The sequence below is a fragment of the Vicugna pacos genome, chromosome 10 (genome assembly GCF_048564905.1).
Source record: "Vicugna pacos chromosome 10, VicPac4, whole genome shotgun sequence".
Lineage (NCBI taxonomy): Eukaryota > Metazoa > Chordata > Mammalia > Artiodactyla > Camelidae > Vicugna > Vicugna pacos.
This window is the reverse complement of record NC_132996.1, coordinates 67,863,118-67,884,692: the sequence shown is the minus strand read 5'-3', so window position 1 is coordinate 67,884,692 and position 21,575 is coordinate 67,863,118. Positions and strand designations below refer to the sequence as shown.

General features: G+C 59.3%; 1 protein-coding gene across 4 annotated transcripts; it reads right to left on the bottom strand.

The window, feature by feature from the left end:
* Nucleotides 1-158: 158 nt before the first annotated feature.
* On the bottom strand, nucleotides 159-16,789 carry PLCB3 (phospholipase C beta 3). Of its 4 annotated transcripts, XM_072970201.1 has the most exons (32): nucleotides 16,539-16,787; nucleotides 13,795-13,872; nucleotides 13,477-13,545; nucleotides 13,248-13,388; nucleotides 12,929-13,008; nucleotides 12,783-12,836; nucleotides 12,617-12,692; nucleotides 12,411-12,511; nucleotides 11,808-11,974; nucleotides 11,586-11,732; nucleotides 10,473-10,713; nucleotides 10,200-10,284; nucleotides 9,937-10,123; nucleotides 9,001-9,203; nucleotides 8,057-8,153; nucleotides 7,898-7,982; nucleotides 7,460-7,584; nucleotides 6,995-7,149; nucleotides 6,754-6,915; nucleotides 6,004-6,103; nucleotides 5,809-5,913; nucleotides 5,507-5,598; nucleotides 4,286-4,439; nucleotides 4,164-4,217; nucleotides 3,854-4,046; nucleotides 3,313-3,451; nucleotides 3,146-3,222; nucleotides 2,943-3,032; nucleotides 2,793-2,850; nucleotides 2,408-2,494; nucleotides 2,097-2,316; nucleotides 159-1,036 (listed from the first exon to the last, which is right to left on the bottom strand). In XM_072970201.1, exons 1-31 carry the CDS (start codon nucleotides 16,635-16,637, stop codon nucleotides 2,113-2,115), a joined length of 3,705 nt encoding a protein of 1,234 aa, XP_072826302.1. In that variant the 5' UTR covers nucleotides 16,638-16,787; the 3' UTR covers nucleotides 159-1,036; nucleotides 2,097-2,112. The 4 variants fall into 4 exon arrangements, with proteins under 4 accessions (XP_072826302.1, XP_072826301.1, XP_072826303.1 ...); XM_072970200.1 differs by lacking the exon at nucleotides 159-1,036 and having other exon boundaries at nucleotides 1,706-2,316; XM_072970202.1 differs by lacking the exon at nucleotides 159-1,036 and having other exon boundaries at nucleotides 1,706-2,316; nucleotides 4,164-4,199.
* Nucleotides 16,790-21,575: the final 4,786 nt, after the last annotated feature.

Genomic DNA, 21,575 nt, shown 5'->3' with positions numbered 1-21,575 from the left:
GGGGACGGGGGCGGGGGTAAGGCTCCGCTCAGGGATTGTGACTAGAGTGATCACTAGGGAACTGGAGAAGCTTCACCAGGACCTGGGAACAGAACTCAATTCCAGAAAGATTTATTGGCGCCCTCTATAGACCAGCCAGCGCTTTGTATAGGTTCACAGAGATGAATTAAACGCCACAACTCCTGCTATCTCAAGCTTCCTGGCAAGGGGAGAGCTAGCCTCTGAACAGTGGAGTTATCGCCAGCCGAGTCCTATAACAGGGGCTTGGAACCGGGCTAGGGGCGGCTCACTCCAGCAAGGGAAAGTCAGGGAGGTCTTCAAGGAGGAGGTGAGCTAGACTCGAAGAGATGGGGGAGAGGGCTGTCATTCCTGGTAGAGGAAGGAGCAGACCCATGGACGGATAAGGGGAGCAGCAGAGGCCAAGCATCTCAAGGATGGGAATGTAGTACCCAGGAGTTTGGAGTTTAGCCTGGTCTTTGAGGACCTGCGGACTGGTATCTAGTGTTCCCGTGTAGAGTCAGGAAGATAGGAGCTGGCTGCTGAGAGGCCTGAACAGGGCAGATTTGGGGCTAGGACAAAGCCTGACTGCAGAAGCAGGGAAGGCCTGGGCAATGGTACTGATCCTAAGGAAGCAGGGCCTTAGGCAGAGGTCCCCAGCCTGACACATCCCTGCTCTGGAAGTCCTGTTTCTCTGGCCTTCCCACCACATTTGTTTGTCTGAGGTTGCAGCAAAAACAAAGAAAGAAAACACTCAATTGGCAGGAGATAAGCCCAGATAAGAGGCTGCCTTCCTCTGGAGGAGGGAGGCAGTCAGCCCAGGAAGCGCCAGGAAGCTGGGAGAGGCCTTGAAGAAGTGCCAGCCTGACCCTGCTGCAGAACCCGGCCGCACCCTCGCTGCGGGGTCTCTGCCACTCTGCCGTCCCAGGGCCGGAGGGGGAGGCGTGGAGCAGGTCCTCCAGGCTGGCATAGAGGGTCCAGGCCCACCCTGCCTCCAGATCAGGATGTCTTGACTTAGTTGTGGCCTCAGTTTCCTCATCTGCAAAACAGGGATAACATCTCCCTCACAGGGATGAGAGGGATGCTGGGTCTCCTAGCCCCTGCAAGTGCCTGTGACTGTCAGCTTCCATTCTCCCAAGAGTCACTTCAAGGCCCATCCTCTTCCCACCTAAAGCTGAGAACCTAGGTCCCCTGATGTTGGGCAGGTTCTGGGCTGCCCAACTCCACCCCTAGCAGGTCGATCCCCAGATAGTCAACTGCCTGTGTGGCTGGAGCTGCCTCAGCGGAGGATGCTGGGTGTTTGGGTCATATCAGGCAACAGGAAGGGGGGGGCAGAGGAGGCTTCCTGAAGCAAAGGCCTGAGCCTCTGTGAAGGGAGGACAAGAAAAGCCCAGGAGGGAGAAAAGTAATGGGGGCGTGGGGCGGGAGTGATAGCCCAGGGCAGGGGCATAGAGGCGGGGAAGCCTCGGGGAGACCAAAGGGGCTCTGGTGTCAGGTCATTGGGAAGATCTGCAGGTAGTTCCTGGGCAAGGAGGTCTCAGGTTTGAAACCCAGCAACCCTCTGGACGGGGGCCTGACCTCAACCCCACAATGCCCACAAGCCCATTTTATAGATGAGAAAACTGAGGCTCCAGAAGTGGCAGAGCCAGGTCTAGGGCCCGGAGTCCTCTCCAGCGCTACCCCACCCCAAACCACGCTGCACACAGGATCCCTGAAATCCACTTTTATTCATGTAAAAAAAATTCCCAAAAGGATAGAGAAAGAATGTGACCCCTACTTCCCGGAGCTCGCTGTCTCTACCCAGTGCTCCCTGGGGAAGTGAAGGAGATGACGCCCACTCTGGGGTGTGGGTGTCATGGGGGCGAGGCTCTTCTGGCCCAGTGACCCACTCAGCACCTTCTCTAGAACTGAGGACAGGAAAGAGGCGCGGAGGACTAAGAGGGCCCTAGGAGGGTGAAGGGAGGGAGTTAGTGTGGGGTGCTCGCCCCAGTTTAAAAAAATAAAATTTCTAAAGATAAAAAGTTAAAAAAAAAAAAAAAAAGCATTAGTGTCTTGGCCTCCTGCCCTCCTCCCAGCGCCCACCCTGGCCCTTTGGCCACCTCTTGCTCAGCCAGTTCAGAGCTTCGTATTCTCCTCTTGGCTCTCCAAGTCAGCACTGGACAGGTGCCCACTGCTCCCGGGAGCGTGACCATTGCTGGCACAGGCCACCAGATGCCCGTCCCCCAGTCCCTCTGGTGACTCGCCCAGCAGGCTCCAGCGGATCTCCTGGGGCAGCCTTGCCCGCTGCTCCTGACACTCCTGGGCCAGCTGGGCCAGCAGCTACAGGAGAAGGAAGAGTAGCATAGGTGAGGCCAGCCCACCCAGCACTCTGCCCGCCTGCTGTCCGCCTGCCCCTCATCCAAGGCCTCACCTGGGGCTCCTCTTCCACCAGCTGTTGTAGGACCTGCTGCTGCCCTGCCACAAGGCGTTCATACCGCTGCTTCTGGGCCTCCTCCAGCTGTGGGGGGGCAAGGGCTCAGCCAAGGGTCTCTGAAGGAGGGGCCCCAGCCCCGGGGCTCTGCCTGGGTATAGACATCAGGCAGGTGCAGGCTCCCGGGGTTGTGAGGTGACCCTTACAGACAATGCTCCAGCCGTTGCAGTCGGCTTCGGATGTGATGCGGGTGAGAGAGGGCTGTGGGAAAAGGACTCTAGAAGTCCGTCTAGTGCAATGCAGCACCAGGCCGGGACCCAGGACACAGGTTTCCAATGACTAAAGGAACAGGGGTGGGCTAGGGTGGCACCTGAGTTTCACTCACCCGACGGATCGAGTTGACCGACTCAGTGATGTGCCGCCGGTTAATCTCTGTCAGTTCCCTGCACAGGAACGAGGCAGGATGGGCTCAGTGCCCCTGCACCCAGCCCTGCCTGCCCAGCGCCCAAATGGCTCCCAGCCCTGATGCCCTTACGCCTCCTTCTTATGTTTCTCTCTCGTCTTGGCCTCTGAGATACTGTTGTGGCGCTTTCTGTCCAGGATCTTCTGCAGTTCCTTCTTCTCCCTGGAGGAGCCCATGGGGGAAGAGGCAGGGTCAGTGGCACGACTGGGGGCTCTGCCTGCTACCTGGCACCAGGGAGTCCCCTGTCCCACCTACATGAGATTCCCTGCCTTCACCTGTCATTCATCTCCTTCAGTCTCTTGAGTTGAGTTGTGTGAGCATCCATGACGACCTCCCTGAGCCGCTGCTGAGCCTAGAGACACAGGTGGCCAACAGGTGACATGGGCCAATGAAGGTCTGTCCAGGAGGCAGGCTCTCCCTCACTGCCACATGCCCCCTTCACCTGTCTCAGGTGCTCCAGTCTCCGCTCAGCATCTATATCTGCCTGGGCTTCCTTCAGCTCCAGCAAACACTGCACCTGTTTCTTCTGGAACTCTTGATACCGCTTCACCTCTTCGTCCTCCTCCTTGTCTTCCCCACCTCTGTGGGGAGAAACCCTCTGGGTGATGCTCTGGTTGTCACATGGGCTGGGAGGGTGGGGACAAGGCATATCCCAGCAGGCAATGGCAGGTGCCAGCCTGGAGGGGCAGGGTCTATTATGCCAAAGAGGAGGCCCGTTAGCTTCACCCCAATGATAGGAGCCTGTCTGGGCAACAGTCTCTCAGAACATATGCCCTCATGGGGACTTCAAAAGAGGTGACACTCACTGATGGAACCCAGCCTCCTCTGTCTTCCTTTCACCCAACCCTCCCCACTGGGGGTCAAGGGGCAGCCCTTGGCCATCTCTCCAAGCCCACCTAGTACAGAAATCCACATGCAGACACACCCTCACGTTCACATCAGCACACGCAGCACACTTGCACGCAGGCAGTCTGGACACTCACAGGACACCTGGCCGGTGCCGGCACCTGCCCTCAGCCCGAGCCTGGCCCAGGCCATCAAGCAATCGGCGAGTGAGGGCGTCCGCCTTCCGCTGATGCTTCTTGCGCAGCTCCCGCAGGTCTCGCTCTTGCCGGCTCCGGAGTTTCACCAGGGCTTTGTGGCCTCGCAGCTCATCCAGTGGGACCGGGGCCACCTCTGTGAGCAGCAGAGCCAAGGCAGGCTGGGCTGGGTTGAGCTGGGGCAGGCAGATCCTACAGGAGCACCCACTCCCTCCAGGAGGAGCCCCGTCCCCAGAACAGATCCCCCCCCTACCTGAGAGGATGCTGGCGACGAGGTCGTCACGCTGACCTGGAGAGCAGGGCAAGACTGAAAGCTGGAGGAAGAACAGCGGAGCTCCTCCCCTCGACCCACCCCAGGCCCGGGCCGTCCCTCACCTGGGCTGCTGACGGAAGCGCTAGTGGGGGAGGTGGCAGGGCCTGGGGGACGGCGAGGGGAGACATCCAGTGGGCTGGGTGTAGGATTTGGGGTCAGCTGGGACCCCAGCTGCTGAGACTGGGTCTCTTGGCATGTCTCCGGGCCAGCCTGAGCCTGCAGGGGATAAAGCAGAATGCTCTTTCCAGAAATGCTGTTCTTTCCAGGCCTTCTATCCTTCACAGCCTCCCAGGGCTCCCCAGTGCTTTGGTCAGCCTCCCTCAGCCCTGGACTCATCTGTAATGTGGGGACAACCACATGCAAACAAGAGGTATAAAACAAGCATTTCTGCCCATCTTTCCACATGGGGTGTGAGGGAGGTAATGTGAGCTTGGGTCTCTAGGATGCCAGCCCTCATTGCATGTGCTGAGGAACGTCCAGATTGTTCTGGAAAGCCTTGGCCCAGCCCCAAGCTTCTTCCCCTCTCCGAGTCCCCCTCCACCCTTGCCCACAGCTGCTCATCTTCCTTGTTACTTAGCTCCTGATTAAATCAACGAAGGAAGTAACCGCAGAGTGGGCACCAGCCTCTCCCTCTAACAGCTCCAGGCAGCCGTCTCTCTTCCCCGCCTGCCACAGGCCCCCGGGAGACTGGGTCGAGATGTGCCGGCAGGCGAGCCTCTGCTCCTGAGCCCTCCCCGCAGAAGCCACTGCCTATCTCATAGCTCCCAGGACAAATGTTTTAAAAGCTTCTATGGCTTCCAACTACACTGCTGAAGTGGCTGAACCCTGCCCCACGCCTTTGACCCCCCTGGCAGCAGTTAGAATTCTAGCCCAGGACCATCCTGAAGGCCTTTTGCATGCAAAAAGGTGGTTTCCACCTCCTTAAAATGTGGTGAATAATCCAAGGCCACTGAGCTTATTGAATGCGAGGCCAAAAGCTTCACACTGAGCAGGGCGGGCAGGGTGGTGGAAAGGCCAGCGTTGGAGGCAGAGCTGAAGGGGTTGGGAGGGTGTGGGTAAACACCTGAGGCTGGCGTGTGCAGCAGGAGGGAAACAGCCCCACTCAGGGATGAACAGACCACCAGCTGGGAGTGGGGTGGACAGTGCAGGTGGAGGCAGGTAGAGAAGGCTGCAGGGTGCTTCTCCACCAGGGCTGGGCCTGGCCTATCCCACCCCTACCCCCAGGGTCCAGGTAAGCCTGAGCCCTGTGGCCTCCTGCCTGCCCCTGCCCTGCCCTGGCTCACCTCACTCTCCCCAATGAGGGCAGCCAGCTGCTTGGCTCTCTGGTCCATCAGGCTGACGTGCTTGATGGGGTTGATCAGGGCCTCTGCGTAGTCTGGGGGGCAGTGGGCAAGGGTCTCAGAAACAGAACCCCTAGGGCCACAACTTCCCCAATGACTGGTCTCGTGGAAGGACTACAGAACCCGCCCTCAGATCTGTTTATCACCTTCAATTGAGGCCACCAGTCCCAGCCACTCCCAGGCCCTGGTGGCATCTTTGTCCCCTACCTGCCTCGCCTGCCCCACCCCAGCTCCCTCCAACTCACCCTGGTGATCGTCGGGGATGTAGTCAGAGGCCTCGGTATAGATGAGCAGGGCTGGCAGGCAGAGCGGCTGGTTGGCCTCATTCCGCAGGCAGATGTAGTGGTACCCTGGAAGGGCGGGAGGGCAAGGTTGGCTGGGCCCCAGGCAGGTTCCCACACACTCTGGCCCCAAGCTGCCCAGAGCCCAGATAGCCTCACCTGAGCGGATGGCAGAGACGGGCAGGATCCGGTGCCCCACGAACTTGCCGCCCTCCTCAAAGGCCGCGATACGCAGTGAAGCCAGTGTGGGCAGCACCACCTGAGGGACCAGACTTGTCTGAGCCACAGCTGACCACAGCCACCAAGGCCGAAACCCAGAGCGGGCCCTTGGACAATGTGACCTAACCACTGACCATCAGTCACCATTGTCACTGAGCCAATGATGGACCCTCCCCTCCATGGCCTGGCCAAACAGATGGCCAGCAACCACCAGAGCCCTGAGTCAAGAGAACAGCCAGATGGACTTCTCCAGGCACCATTAGGGCAGGATAGGTCTGGTCATCACCAGCGTAGAAACTACAGTAAGCCATGCATCAGGGACTGAGGCCACACCCCACCCCAGCAGGGTACAGAGGGCCCATCCATTTGGGAGGCAGGAAGAGCTGGGCTAAGTTTGTGGCTATGATCTCGGGCAAGTCCCTCCTGCCTGGGAGATGGGGTGGACTGTGCCCACTCCCCACAGGAAGGCTACAGAACTCCCTTCTGTCACAGCTTCCTGTCCTCTTCTCTCACCCTGCAGAGGGCAGGGAGCCGAGCCTGACACTGGGACATGCAGAACCTGGGGTGGGGCCTGGAGGTGACACCCCCACCTCCTGACTCCCGATTGTGCTCCTGGTTCCCATCCCCCTGCCCAGAGAGGCAGCAGGTTGGAGCTCCCTGGGACTGGGCTGGGTGCTGCACCAAGCTCACCTTGGGGAAGTCAAAGGGCTCCTCATCCCACACAGGGTTGAAGGAGTTCCCCTGAGAGGTCCGCGTGCGGTACTTGCGCCGTGTGTCGACAGGGAGGCCAAACATATCCACCTCCACGTAGATGCCCACCTTCCTGTCGGACAGGAACTGCCCCGAGATCACCTGGGGGGCCAGGAGGTTAAGGTGGCTGCTGAGAGTCCCACCCCCAGGACACCTTGGCCTGAGCCCTCCCTGGCCCCACCTTGACCCGCAAGGCGTTGGCCACAATGCCGTCCACGATGACCTCGGTAAAAGGGTCAAAGCACTTGTCCGGCCGCCGCATGAACTCGGGCTTGAGCAGGTAGCCGCTGCGCCCGTTGTACTCGAACACTCCCGCGTTGAGCTGCATCGCCACATCTGGGGGCGACACGGAAAGGGCGAGGGTCAGCTGGTCAAATGGGGTCAGCAGTCAGGGCTATGCAGAGGAGGGCCAGGGATCATTAAGGTCAAATCAAATGGCATCAGGGATCCAGACTCAGGAAAAATCAGTTGGGGGAAGGGTCTAGGGTCAGGCAAGGTCAGGAGATGGGGTCAGCCAAGGTCTTGGCTGGGTCTGGGGATCTGGGATTAGATAGAAGTCCATTCAGGTAAGATTCACAGGATTATGGGGCAGAAGTCAGTGCAGCTGGGGGCCAGAGATCAAAGGCCAAGGCAGGCCAGTGCTCACCCAGGGTCTGGAAGTTGAGAGCAACGAGCTGACAGCCCACGTTCCAGAAGAGCTGAGGCATGTAGTTGGACGAGTCCACGCGGGTGCCCTTGGGGTAGATGCGGCTGAGCTGCTGCTTATTGTATCTGATGGGGGCAGTCAGGGGCCACGCCAGGTACTGCGCCTGCCTCCTGCCTCAAGCCCAGTACTCCAGGCTCATCCTGGGCAACTGTGAACGAACCTCCTGGCCTCTGCTCAAGCTGCCCCTTCAGTGCCTCCAGTTCTCAACCTAGGCCCTGTGCAGTCTCCCAGGCCCACCCAAAACCCAGACCAGGGTGCTGCAGCATCAGGACCCTGTGCAGGTGGTGGGTGGCGTTAAGTGGGGTCTGAACAATCTGAGCCAGCCTCCCAGCAAGTACCCCAGCCCCGCTTGCCAGCCCCAGCCCTGTGAAAGGATACTCCACGAATTCCATGGGGCTCTTGGTCAGTTGCTCCATGGCCTTGGTCTCCACAAAGGATGACATCTCGAAGCACTTGTTCCTCTCTGAGAGGTGGGAGGGGGTCAGGCCTGGCAGGGTCTTGGTGGCTCCCACTCCCACCACCTCTCACCCCACTCACTTCGAGCGGCCTCAAAGGACTTGAACTTGACAGGCTCGATATAGTTGACGAGGGTCGACATTTCCTCAGTGGCATTGACCTCACTGCTGGCGGTGCCCTGCGGCCCCCAAACGCAGAGTCAGCGGTCCTGTGTCCCATTCCAGTCACCAGCTGGAAGTACCCTCACCTGCCCCACTCCACGAAGGAGGTGCTGACCCTCTTCCCAGCCCTGCAGACACCCTGCCTGGTGGCTCTCACCAAAGACCCCAACCCCGCCACTGCTGTCAGTCCTGGTCCCCACCTTCCTGATTTGCCTCTTGCCTCCTTGATCCTTGGAAGCTGGAACTCCTCATCCAACTTCGGGGTTTCAGTTATTCACATGCACGTGGGGCCCAAATTTCCATCCCCAGTCTCATTTCCAACCACCACCTTGCTGTCTCCGCTTCGGTGGCTCACAAAAGCCTCAAACTCAACCCCTGAGACACTGAGCTCAGCCACCCCTGCCCACACCCTTCCTCATTCTGGGCCCCTCCCAAATCCAATCTCATAATTGACCTTTGCTGTCACCTCTTCGCCTCAGAACTCCTGAACCTCCATCCTCTTGCACTGCTCCCTTCCCCTGACTCTCTGGTCCTGCCACAGGGCCTTTGCACATAGTATTCCCTCTTCCTTGGGTCCCCTCTCCCAACCTCTCTGCCCAGGTCAGATTCTGCTTTCTCCCACCAGTTCTGCACCCTAATTCACCCATCTCTGGCTCAATTCATGAGCACAATTTCACACTTGCTTCCATGCCTATTTACCCCTTGACCCCCTCCACACACCCTCAGAAATCCAGGAGGGTGGGGATAGTGTCTGATCGTGGGCAGCCCCATCACCTGATGCCGTGCCCAGCCCAATCAGTGCTCAGCAAACGCTTGGGAAACAAATACATGCTGCCTCCCACTCTTCCTGCTTGCAGGCCTGACCTCATCCGTGGTTGGCTTTTTGGGGTCCGTCTGTTCCTCCTCTTCCTCCTCTTCCTCCTCATCCTCACGGTAGGCAGATCCAAGATCAGGGCCCCGATGCAGCCCCTCCTCACCCAGAGACTTCTGGGGCCCCAGGATGGGCTTCTCGAGGCCTACCTCCTCCCCATTGCTCAGGCCTGGGCAGCTGTCAGAGCTGGGGGACCCTGCAGAGGACAAGGCCACAGGGGATCAGGGGTCAGGGCACACACAGACACTCAAGAGCCAGGAGGGGTTGTGCTCAGTGCGTGTGGAGGTGACTCACAGAGGAATTAAGGGGTACTCTCAGGGCAGTGTGGCTGGGCGAGTAGGGGAGAAGTCAGGAGTCAGATGGGATTAAACCAAGTGGTAGTGCAGTGGGATCACAGGTCAAAGGTCAAGGTCCAGAGTTATATCCATCAGGGAGGTTGAGAGAGTGGCTCAGAAGGATGAGAAGCCAGGAACTGGCGTACAACAGCCTTGACAGTGGTGGTAAAAGATGATATGGCATTCAAGTCAGGGGTTAGTCAAGTCACACACAGTGAGAGGGCTTACTGAGGCGAGCAGTCAGGGGTCAGATGTAATGGTACCTCAATAAAGTAAGAATTAGAACCAGCCAGATGGGTAGATCAGTAAGGGTCTCAGGACAGAGGTGGCTCACTGGGGTCAGAGGTCAGAATTCAGAGTCACGACTTGGTTGAGGGAGAGGGCTCTGCAGGGTGGGAGCCTGGGGTTGAGGTGAAGTCAGGAGTCGGGAGGAGCCAAATCCAGCTGGTGTGTAGCTAAGTGAACGTCTGGGGTCAGGGGTCAACATACTCAGCAGAGAGGTGGCAAGTGGCTTAGGGTGGAGGGAGGTGGGGCTGGGAGCAGAAGGAGCAACCCCAAGGAAGGCAGAGGGGAGGGAGGTCAGGCCGGCTGTACCAAGCTGGGGCGAGGAGGGCTCGGTGGCGGCAGAGCTCTCGCTCAGGGCCGAGTTGCTCTGCTCTAGCGGCCGCTTGCGCACGGAGCTGTCAGGGACGCCGGTGCTGGGCCGGTGCCGCTTCTTGTTCTTCACCAGGATGCGGCCCATCAGGTCCTGGGGGCTGGGCAGGGGGACGCCTGGGGCCAGCTGGTGGGCACGGACAGGTCAGGGCCTGCTGGGTGCCCTCAAGCCCCACGCCCTGCCCTGGCTCCGCGCCCCATACCGGGTACTTGTCCAGTGGGTCGATGAGCAGTGCATCCCCAAAGATGGAGCGACAGTACTCGGCCATCTTGGCCTGCTGCTTTGCCCTGTGGGGCCAAGGTCAGAGGTCAGAGGTTCCTGGGTTGCAGCTGAGGTCCCCAGGGCAGGTCCAAGGCCCGCAGAGTCAGCGGAAGTCACAGGAGCAGTCCGACCGTGCCATGGTGGGATGGTTGTCTCTGGGTCATCAGGGGTCTCAGGGCCCAGATTGGGGTCCCAGGGTCAGGGGCCCACTCACGAGTCCACATGGTTCTCAAAGGACAGGATGACGGGGTAGGGCGAGGTCTTGAAGGCGGACTCTGCGATGGCCTCAAGCACGTCTCGGAGTGGCACCTCGGTGGTCATGGTGAAGCCATGGGTGATGAAAGGCTCCTCCTCGGGTGGCCGTCCTTTCCACACGTCCAGCTCCACGCAGCGGCAGCCCCACAGCAGCACCTGCCGGTATATCTCCACCGACGAGGTGCCGGCCAGCTGCCCAGCTGGGGGCGAGGCTCTGTCAGTCACCACGGCCACCCAGCCAGCCTGGCTCCTCACCCTCCTCCCCAGGCCAGTGCTGAACTGGGCCAAGCTATGAGCGCAGAGCCCTGGTGGTGACCCGGCCCTGGCATGCTCTGTCTCGCCAGCCTCTGATCCCTTCCTAAGTCACTGTGGAACCAGCACCATCTCTCCCCAAAGTCCCAGAGCTGGGCAGAGTTGATATCCACCAGTGCTGGCTGATAGGTTGGCTCCTCCACCGGGTCTCACCCTCCCTCGGATAAATACGTACCATCCCTCATCCCTCCAGTGGAACAGGGGAGTCATCCCCAATCCCCCTAAGGCCCCTCACTTCCTTTTCCTCCTTCCACCGCTGCTGCCCTGGAACAGACTCCATCACCTCCTGCCTGGGGACAGCAGGCCCCTCCCCGCCTCCCATCCAATCTCTGCGGAGCACCTGGCGTCATCCTTCTAAAAACATACCAGGTCACATCACCTCCCCCTGCTTAACACCTTGCAAAAAGCCTTTCCTGCACACTTAGATCAGTCCAAATTCCTTCCATTTCTTCTGAGCCCCCAGGGTCCCTCTCCACCGCCCTCTCACCTCAACCTGCCCTGCCCTGCCCCACCCCACCTCTCAGCCTCCTTCCTGCTTGAAAGCACCAAGGAGTCTCCTGCTCCAGGCCTTCACACAGCTGACACCGGCCCCAGCCTCCCCAGGAAGCCTTCTGAACCACCTCAAAACTCACCCATGCAGAGAAGTCCCACTCCCCCAAGCAGGTTGGCTGTCCCCTGCATCCCTAGCATGGGCCACCTCAAAAGGAGGAAGGCAGTTTAAGGGCCAGAGGGCAGAGGTCACGGTAGGGTGGGCTCTCACCAGTGAGATAGGTGTTGTGGGAGGAGTTGATGAAGTAGGCGCTCAGCGGCTGGGTCATGTCTGCGCTCAGGTCTAGGGCCTCCAGGGGCAGGATGCCGTTATCCTCACCTCCCAGGTAGCGGCTAAAGCCCTCCATGGACATCTGATCTGGGGGTGGGGTGGGGTCAGTAGGGTCAGCCGGGGCCCCTCAAGGACCTCCTCCAAGCTCCCACACTGGCTCACCTCGCTCCAGGAACTGCTGGTTGGGCTCATACTTCTCAATGAGCTGCCGGGCCTGGGAGGGCCGCAGGGGTGGGTATAGCACTTCGTTGAGCCTCGGGTCCCGTTGTTTCTGGTTGATGAAGTCCATGAGCTGCTCCAGCGTCAGGTATGGCTTGCCCTTGGCGCCTCTGGAGGGGGTGGAAAGCCAAGCCAGGCTGGAGCCTCACAAGCCCCTGCTCCAAACCCTCACCCCAAGAGAGGGAGTTGGAAGGTCTCCTGACCACTTGGTGCTGGCACTGTTACCTGCAGGGGCTTTGGAAACCACCAAGTGTCTGGCCTACCACGCCAGGCTTCCAGATTCTGCCCCAGTCTCAGCTCCAGCCCTCACCCAAACACTTCTGAGTTACTCGGTCCTCATCCCCCAGCATCGGCAGATGACTGCAACCCGGGCCAGGGGTCAGTACAGAGCCAACCACCACAGAGCCCCAGGCAAGGCGGCTCTGAGCATGGCCACAGCCTCAGCGCGGGGACCCCTGACAGCTCCGCTTCCCCTCCCTGGTTGAAAGGAACACCAGCAGAGGCCAGACACGGCGCATGGGGGGCTGGGAGGCAGGCCCTGCTCACATCTCCAGCAGGATCTTGTCAATGTCCGGCCGCAGACACAGCTTGTTCAGGAACCGCTCAAAGATTTCCAAGGAAAACTCGTCAGGCCGGATGGACTCGCTCTAGGGGCCAGGAGTGGAGGATGAGAACCCAGGGACAGCCAGCCCTCAAAGAGCAGGCGCCCACAATGACACCCTGTGCCCTGCCCCTGCCCACATGCCCCTCACCCGGTTGAAATTGAGGCCACAGGATTCCAGTGCAGTCTCTACCCGCTTCTTGTCTGCTGAGAACATCTTCAGGATGCTGAGTCGAAGGGAGAGGTTAGGGTCAGCAGGGGCAAAGGTCACCAAGTTCAGAGCAGGAGAGAAGTTGCTGAGGGAAAGGGGTGCTCACTTCTTGACTGGGATCCGTCCATCCTGGTTCACCTGCAACTTCAGCTTCGTGTATCTGGGGAGGCAGATGGAAGGGTCACACCCTGGGGACAGCTACTTGAACCCCCAACATCCATTCCTCCCACCCTGGGCAGGTCCAGGGCTCACGCTTTGCGCAGGAAGGTGTTCCGGGAGGCGTTCTGAGCCAGGATGTTCATAGCTAGCTTGAAGAGCTCCTCAGTCCAGACCTGAGGGGTCAGGATCCAGGGGGAGGGGGTGAGTCAGGGACAGAGGTGTTGGTCCAGCCACAGCCCATGCCCAGAACTAGGTCTGGTACACCGTTAAGTGTTTAAATACCCCTTTGTCAGAGGATGATTAGAAATAGGGGCAGAGAAAGCTTAACATATAACAGGTGCTCACTAAGGGATGGCAGACTCAGTAAGTGAGGCCATGGCTCCCCCAGGATGACCCCTAAGTCCCAGCCCACCTTCGCTGTGTCATCCTGCACGGCCATGAAGTTTAAGAACGTTGTGTTCACCAGGTCTGGCCCGGCCACCACCGTCATCAACCTCTCCTCCAGCCGGGCATCGGGGCCCCCAAAGCCCAACACCTCTCGGATCTTAGGGTCCTGAGTAGGTGAGAGCCAAGGGTAAAGAGGGTTGTCCCCATCCCCTATGGCCTCACTCCCATCCTGAGTCCTGGGCCCCGTCACGCACCTTGGGCAGGCGGGCGTAACGGCCCGTCCTCGTATCCCTGATGGAACTGATGTCCAGTGTGTCCACCTCCTGGGGAAACCAGATGCCAGGGTCTGAGAGGCTACAGGGTGAGAGCTGGGAGCCCCCAAGCTTTCTACCCAGGCCAAGGAGTGTCCACCCCCTGCTTAGCCCCCACCCTTGGCTCTTCCTGTCCACAGAATCATAGGAGAAGTCAGGCAGCAGCTGAGCCCCACTCCCATGGGCAGGGGCTGGGGGCAGTTTAAGGGGTCTGGGGCAGGGGTCCTAGACCTGAGCCAGCTGCACCAGCACCGCCCTCACCATGTTGGGTCCTGTCCAATACAGGAAGAAGCCATTGGAGTCCACGCGCAGGGTCACCAGGTTCTGACTGGAGACCTCCTGGGGATGGGACAGATGTCAGGGGTCAGGGAGTGAGGGCTGATGCCCAGGTTTGGTCCCTGGACCCTCTCAGGCCCCCCACCCTAGTCTTTCTGCTAGTGACCGAAGAGAAGCATCACCCAGCCCACAGGTCCTTTGAGGCTCCCTCCTGACCTCAGGCCACAGCTGAGGTCCTGGGCCCCTCCCAGCCTCACCTCACTCTCACTCTAAGACTCTGTCATGGGGACCACTAACTATCCTTCCCCACCTCCAGCTTTTGCATCATTGTTCCTTTGCCAGGCGAGCCTCCCTTCTCTACATATGAAATCTGACCTATCTCCTTGGGAAGGCCTCCCCGGATCCCAACCCTGGGCTCAGTTTCCTCAGAAGGTCTGAGAGCTCCCTGACGGCTGAAGCCCCTACCACCCCCTTGGGAAACAGAATGAAAGCAGAGGATTTGGAAGCCTGACCCTCATGGCTCTTCTGTGTCCCTCGGGGCCCCACATGACCAGTCACCCCTTACACATGCTTCAAAGTCTGTTACCCCCCCACCCTGCACGCCACTGGAGCCTTAGAACTTGGTGGCATACCCCACCTTACAGAGCACAGACTAAGTGCCCTTAGAAGGGGACTCGCCCTGCCCTCAGGACCCAACAGTGAATTCTACCATGGCTCAAACAGCCCTGTGGCTCATGGGAGGGCAGGGAAGGGTGCACTGGCCCCATTTTCTGAGGGAGGAGGGCCACCCTGTGTGACTCAGAACCAGCAGCTGGAGGGAGGGGGTGGTCATTGGAGGGTTAGATTCAGCCAGGGCCCAAGTGACCAAAAGCAGAAATCTCCTGCCCCAGGAAGACCAGTGGAAGACCCTGCCTCACCCTGGTGCCACCCCCAAGCTGCTGCTCACTGATGGATGATCCTATGGTCAATAGGACTGCTCACTCTCTCGCTGCCCCTGCTGTGTTCCAGGAATGGTTCTAACCACTTAATACATCGGAGCTCACTTAGTCCTAACAACCTGTAAGGTCTGAGCTAGTGTTCTTCCCATTTTAGAGATAAGGAGACTGAGGCATAGGGCAACTACTGGGTTTGCCTAAGGTCAAGAAGAGGAAGCAAGATCTGCATTCAGACAGTACAGCCCCGGAGTCTCGAGGTTTGGGAAGCATGGAACCAGGACCCCTACCAGGCCCCCAGCTCCTGGCCTTAGCTGCAATCCCACTGTGGGCCTGGGATTAGTCTCTAGTCTCCAGACTCTGTTTCAATCTTCCGGAGAATGGGGACTGCACCAGCCCCGCCCATCTCAGGCTTTGCTTACAAAGGACAGGAGAATGATCTGGGGGCTGAGGGGACAGGAGGCTTGGGAACTACTGGGATGCTTGGACCTCCCACCTCACTGTGGTGACATCCATCCTCAGTCCCTGTTTGAGATTACCAACCCTGCCGTGGGGCAGAGGCCCCCCAGTAGTGTGAGGAGGGGGAGTTCTGTGGGTACTGCCTCCAGGGCCTCCCCCTGCCCCTCCTCAGGGACCTGGTCCTCAAAGGCAGCCCAGGCCCCAGGCTCTCAGGCCCCAAGTCCTTGTCAGCAACCCCTACCCCACCCCCAGGGCCCTCTCCCTGTTCCCACTTCCTTATTTGGGTTTATCACACTGGAAGGAAAAAGAGAAACTTTTCCCTTCAGGCCTGCCTTGGGGGGAGGGGTCTCCTCTAGCCCCTGGGGCGCCCTGGGCACCCCTCTGTGGCACACCTGCTACCTCAGGCCACGCCCCCAGCCCCTCCCCCCAGCTCCCACGCCTACCCGCCCCACCCAGCCGGAAAGGAGCCCAGAGTCTTCCAGGCCTCCGGCCTGACTGGGAAGGAGCAGCAAGGAAGCTCAGGCAGGCAGGGGTTAGCCCTGGGGAAGGAGAGGCCCAGGGTGCAGAGCAACGGGCGGTGTGAAAACGAGGGTGAGGTGCAGGACGGGTTGCAGAGCGGCAGGTGGGAGCGGGGCATCGGGGAAGCACCAGGGACACTGCAGGTAGAAAGGGGGGTCAGGATTTATTGGGGTTCAAAGTCTTGATGCTAAGGAGTAGAGAGCAAGGTTCCCCAGAGGTGGAGGAACTTGGGGGGCAAAGTCTCCACTACGGGGTGACTTGATACTCCCACCTGAGGAGGGAGCTGGGCTGGGATCCAGAAGCAGGGCAAAGAGGTGCCAGCCAAAATAAGGTGAAAAAGTGATGAATGGAGGAGAATATTCTGACTAGGGCACTGGGAAGAGTAGGGTCCCGGCGGTACGCACTCAGAATGGGGGGTACATTGAGCCAGACTGGGGGCCAGATTTCTCGAGCCAAAGAGTCCAGTGCCGGGCAGGGGTCTGGGGACCAGGCCAGGGTTGAGGGAACCAGAAGTATACGGGCTGGGAGAGGTGGAAAGGGCCAGTGAAAATAAGGGGACCGGGATTTATTGGGGTTCGAAGTTTCCGGACCAAGGAATGGAAAGACAAATTTTCCGAAGATGAGGGGATGCAGTTGGGGGAACGACAAAGTCTTCATCACAGGGACGATTGGGACTCAAGTTTCCGGAGCGCAGCTAGGCTGAGAAGGGGGGGCGCGTCTGATGGCCAGGCGAGTCTGGGCTGAGGGTCCCCGGCGTCTGGCCGAGCTGGAGTGAGGGGGTCCCCGGATCTGGGCGGAACGGGGGGCCCCTGCGCTTACCTCGTCCCATTTGATGAACTTACTCCCGCGCCGCAGGGTCTCCACGACGGTGGGCGGCTCCAGCTGCAGCGCATGGACGCCGGGCCTGGCGCCCGCCATGGCCAGGCCGGGGGCGGGTCGGGGACCCACGGAGCCCCGACGGGAACCGACGGCGCCGCTGCTCCCTCCGCGGGCTCCCGCGCGGCCCGCTTCGGCCCGGCGGCGTCAGCGCCCGCCCGCCAGTCTGTCCGGGACAGACCAGAGAATCGGCGGGGCCCGGGCGGGGCGGGGCGGGGGCGGGGCAGCTGAGGTCCCGCCCCCTCCCACGGCGTCAGGCCCGCCCGCCCCGCGTCGGCTCCCCCTGGCGGCGGGGGCGGCGGCTGCAGCTGGAGGAGGAATGGGGCGCGGGCACGCCTGGACCCGGGCAATTGGCTGGGGGGCTCAGCTGAACCCACCCGGGGTGGGGGGAGAGCGCGTGTCGATGAGGGGATCTGTTGGGGTGCGGCTGAAGGGACTGGGTGTAGAGGGCTGTGCTGAAGACCGGCCGGGGTCAGCACGCTAAGTTTTCTCAGGGGCGGGGGCGGGGTACTTCTGGAGGGCAAGACTTGGGCCGAGGGGCGCAAAGACCTGCCACCCACTCCACTCCTGCAGCACTTAGCCGAGTGCTGGAAAAGCCACTCCCACCCCTCTCTCTGCCCTCACTTCGCCTCTCCCCCCCACCCCCACCCCGCAGCAGCTCAGTCCTGGCTCCCTGGGAGCACTTAGCAAGCTAATGGGCCTCCCGCCGGCAGGCGCCCCACCCCCCACCCCCACCCCCACCCCCGTCCCTAGCCCTGGGAGGCCAGGCGCCTGCTGCCTCCTTTGAGAACCCAAGCACCCTGGCTTTCCAGAGCAAGCCATCGAACAGCCCCCTTCTTGTTCCACGGACCCCCATGACCCAGCCTGGAGCCTGTCCCTGTGAGATTTCTGATTACAAACTGCTAAGGGGATGGCTGGTCTTTTTCCCAGAGGGGTCAGAGCCAGGTGGGTGTCCACGAACAAGGAGGGTTAAGGAGGGGCTCTGCCATGCTTGGCCCACAGCAGTGCCCTGAAATCTGCTGTGTTCCAGGGGTGGGAGCAGGGAAGGCACATGGGCACTGGGATGGGTGGGGGCTGCAGCCCCTCCCGCAGGGCTTGGCTGGGGGGGCTCCTGCCTGGGGGCCCCTGTGGGAGCCCCCCCAATACAGAGGCAGTAGCAGTAGCAGGTTTAAAGTAGAACTCATCCAGAGGGGCCAGCCAAGTCACCTAGAAACCCAGAAAGAGATGAAGCTGGTTCTGGGGGAGGAGGGGTCAGACAAGGAGGAGCCAGCCCTGCAGGCCCCTTTGCCCCAGGCTCTCAGACCCTCAAGGGGAACCCTGCCTGGTGCTGGCCATCCTCAAAATCCCCAGCATACTGGGTCCCAACTGTAGCCTAACAGATCTCCTAGCCTTTGGCTGAGGCCCTGTGGGATGTGATTATTATCTCTACTTGAGGCCCAGAGAGGGGAAGGGACTTGCCCAAGGTCACACACAGCTTCCTGAGAGGATTTCAGCCCTCTGTCCTGAAGGCCGGCTTATGTCCTGCTTTTACTCCTTACCCTTGAGGAGACAAAAGAAAGGGGGCCAGGACTTGTGGTCTTTGTTCTGTCTCACCAGAGCAACAGAGCTATACTCCTCGGAGACTCAGAGACCACGAGGTCTCATTGGGTAGAGCCATGCAGGGTGAAGATTGGCCTCTGCCTCTGCTGGCTTGGGTTCAAGTCTACCGGCAGAACCTAGTCTCTTGATGCCTCAGTAACCTTGTCCAGAAGCTAAAGGTTGTCGGAGAATGAAATAAGCAAATGGGTATGAGATAACCCCTGCCTATAGACAGGTGGGTATCTAAGGAATGGAGAGCAGGCTGTGGGAATATCAGGGAGGAAGGAGAAAAGAGCTAGATCAGCTCTGGGACAGGGGGACTGCCAGACAGTACCAGGGCTAGCAGGGCCTAGAGCCAGGGTGTGAGCTTAGGGATAGAAGCTCTAAGCAACAGCTCCTTGGAAAATGGGATGGGAGCCTATTTCCTGGGCCTGAGCCTCTCTCCCTCTCCCTCCACCCCTGTGTCTCCTGAGGCCAGGGCAGCCCCCATTAGAGGGCTCCTTCCTTCTTGGACACTTTCTTCCAGCCTTTCTTAATGGTAATAGGGTTTCTCGGCAAGCAGTAATAGTGGAAGGAAGGCAGCCTTTCTAGCCTCTATCCTTAATTAAGGGAGCAGTCTCAGCCCACTGGACCCTCCCCAGGGCCTCTGCTTTAAGGAGGTTCTGAAAGCCACTTTAGCTGCCCTCTGGTGAAGGGGCTCCAGGACTCCAAGAAGGGTGGGGCTGGGGAGGCCACAGCCTGAAGCTGGAAGAATGAAGAGCAGCAGTGGTGGTAGGATCCAGTCCCAGGAGAGTTCAGGCAGGAAAGCAGGGGCTGGGATATGGTCTAGGAGCACTGACCTTGACCCCCAACCACCAGAAGTCAGCAGAACCAGCCCCCTTGAGGAGGCTCAGGACAGCTAAGTGACGTGCCCATGGCCTCTCAGCCTAGTGGGCAGAGGCAGGATTAGAACCCACTTCTTCCACTCCAAATTTCTGTGCAGGGCAGCCCAGCCTCCAAGATGGCTGCAGGTCATCATGGCCATCTACATTAATTGTTTGCAGGGTAGGTGGCCATAGGAAGGGACTGGATGGGTAGGGGAGTCAGCCCTAGGAATCTGGGAGTGGCCTGGGGGTGGGCATAGGAGGTGGAGATGGGGAGAGTCAGGAAGAGCATCCCCAGCTCCTCCCTGTCCTGCCCAGATAACCCCCAGGGGATACCTTGAAATTTGGACAAGACAGGAGGCCTTCACACCAGCCTTGAGGGGAGTGGGGACAGGAAGATCATGGCTCAGGGTCATAGCATCTAAGGGGCAGAGCTAGGGCTGGGACCCAGGTCATCACTGCTTATAGGCCCCACTCCACAACAAACTATGGTATATCCTCCCTCTTAACTATGTGTATCCCCAAGGCCCTATTCAATGTTCTGGTTCGGAAAGAACATACCCTTCCTGGTGGGGTGAGGTCAGGTGTGGTGGGGTGTGGTGGGGAATTTGGACTTGGATAAATTGCTTCGGCCATCAGGCCACGGTTGAAGCCAGAGGCCACGCTGGGGATGGGGCTCTCTTAGAAAGGGTGTGTACTGTCTAATCTGCAAGAACAAGGGTCAGCCCTTCCCTGGCCTCCCCAGGCTAGCTGAAGGTTGGCTAAGGCCATATAAGGGTCTGGGGAGGGAGGAGGTGTTAACTCTGGACTAAGCCCCATGAGTCTGCCCCCTCCCTGGTCCTCTCAGGCAGAAGCTCACCTGGCAAGTACCCTTTGACACACACACATACCATTCTCAGCCTCTGCCTTCTCATTGTCTGTTCTCCCCAACTACAGGTAAGCCCAAAGTCTTGGGTTCAAGTTTGTCTGCAGCACCAGCTGTGCTAACCCTGGGCAAGTCTCAACCTCTCTCTGAACTCCACCTGCTGCAGAGGGTTCCTCTGGCATCCAGAGAGAGGATGTCTGTGAGGGGCTGGGACTTACTGATTCTCAGACTCTGAGACTCTGCTTCGGACTGCAGAGGGTGAGCCTGCTGTCTGTGGAAGCGTTCCAAGCAGAGCTGCACAACGTTGGGCTGTTGTATGAGTAGAGACTTTGTGCCAGGGGGCCTGAGCTCCACCTCCATTTGGCTCTGTAACTTAGGGCTGTGTGACTTAATTAACACCTGTGGTAGAGTCATTGATCTTCCATGCATTTTCCTATTTAATCTTTGCCACAACCTTCCAAGGAAATGGAGGCACAGAGGAAGCCATTCATTCTTTTATTTGGTCATTCCTTCAAGCAATAGTTATGGAACACCTACTGTGAGTCTGACATAGGCGCTGAGAGTTCAGCAAGAATCAGGTAATTTGCATGATATACATGGATTTGAAGCTGAGCAGGCCCATTCAACCATGGGCATCAGCAGTAAACAAGAGTCTCAGCCTTGTGGAGCTCATAGTCGAGAAATGGGAGCCAGACAATGAACAAATGAATGAGAGAGACTGTTTAAAGATACAGAAAATCAAACCGGGTGCGGGAATGAGATGCAGGGTCTGCTTAAGAAGGGTGGGCCAGGTAAGGTGCCTGTGAGATCTTAAGGACGGAAGGAGCCTTAGGACGAGGATCTGCGGGAGTCAGTTTTGCTGGAACCGATTATGAGGAGCCTTCTGTAGGAAAGCTTATTAGGGTCAGCTGTTATTATTATATTTATTATTGTCAGTTCCAGCTCCTCCACTTCCCAGCTCTTTACGTTGCGCTGGGCGGAGGGTAGCGCCCTGTGGAGACCAAGCCCTACGAGGGCGCTCCGAACAAGTTTGGCGCTTCCCCGCCCCGGCTCCGCCGCAGGGGAGGGGTGGCCATGCGGGACCCGACCCTATGAACTACACTTCCCATAATTCCGTTCCCTGCAGCCATCTTGGCCGGTGGGCGGTGGCGGCCTGGGGTCTGACCCTTCTGGCCGCCTGGACGGCTCAGCTCACTCCCAACCCAGGTCTCCATCATGGGGGGACCCGACCCCGACGAGTAGGGCTTCTGGTGACCTGGACAGTTCCTGCCCGCCTTCTCTACTCCTCTACCTCCAGGAGCCCGGTCCACGTGTCTGTCCCCGCGAAGAAGCCTGCTCACTCCCCGCTGGCCAAGGGCTGAAGGACCCAGACGTCCGGGGCTCCCACGTCTCTCGGGACCTCTGACCTGCACACTGTACCCAATCCCTTCTATTTCCAGACAGCCCCTGATTTTGCTTCAGTGAGGACAGAACACTAGGTTCCCCGCAGGAGCCCAAATTCTGGTACCAGACGTTGAGAACACCAGGGTTTGGGGCAGGAAAGTTAACTGAGATAACGGACAGCCAAGCGCAAATCGCTGACGATTAGACCCTCCCCTAGCCCCTGCCCGAGGGCGGAGTGGGGGCGAGGGGCGTGCTGCGGGACTGGCCCTTTAAGGGGGTGTGGTCGGAGGG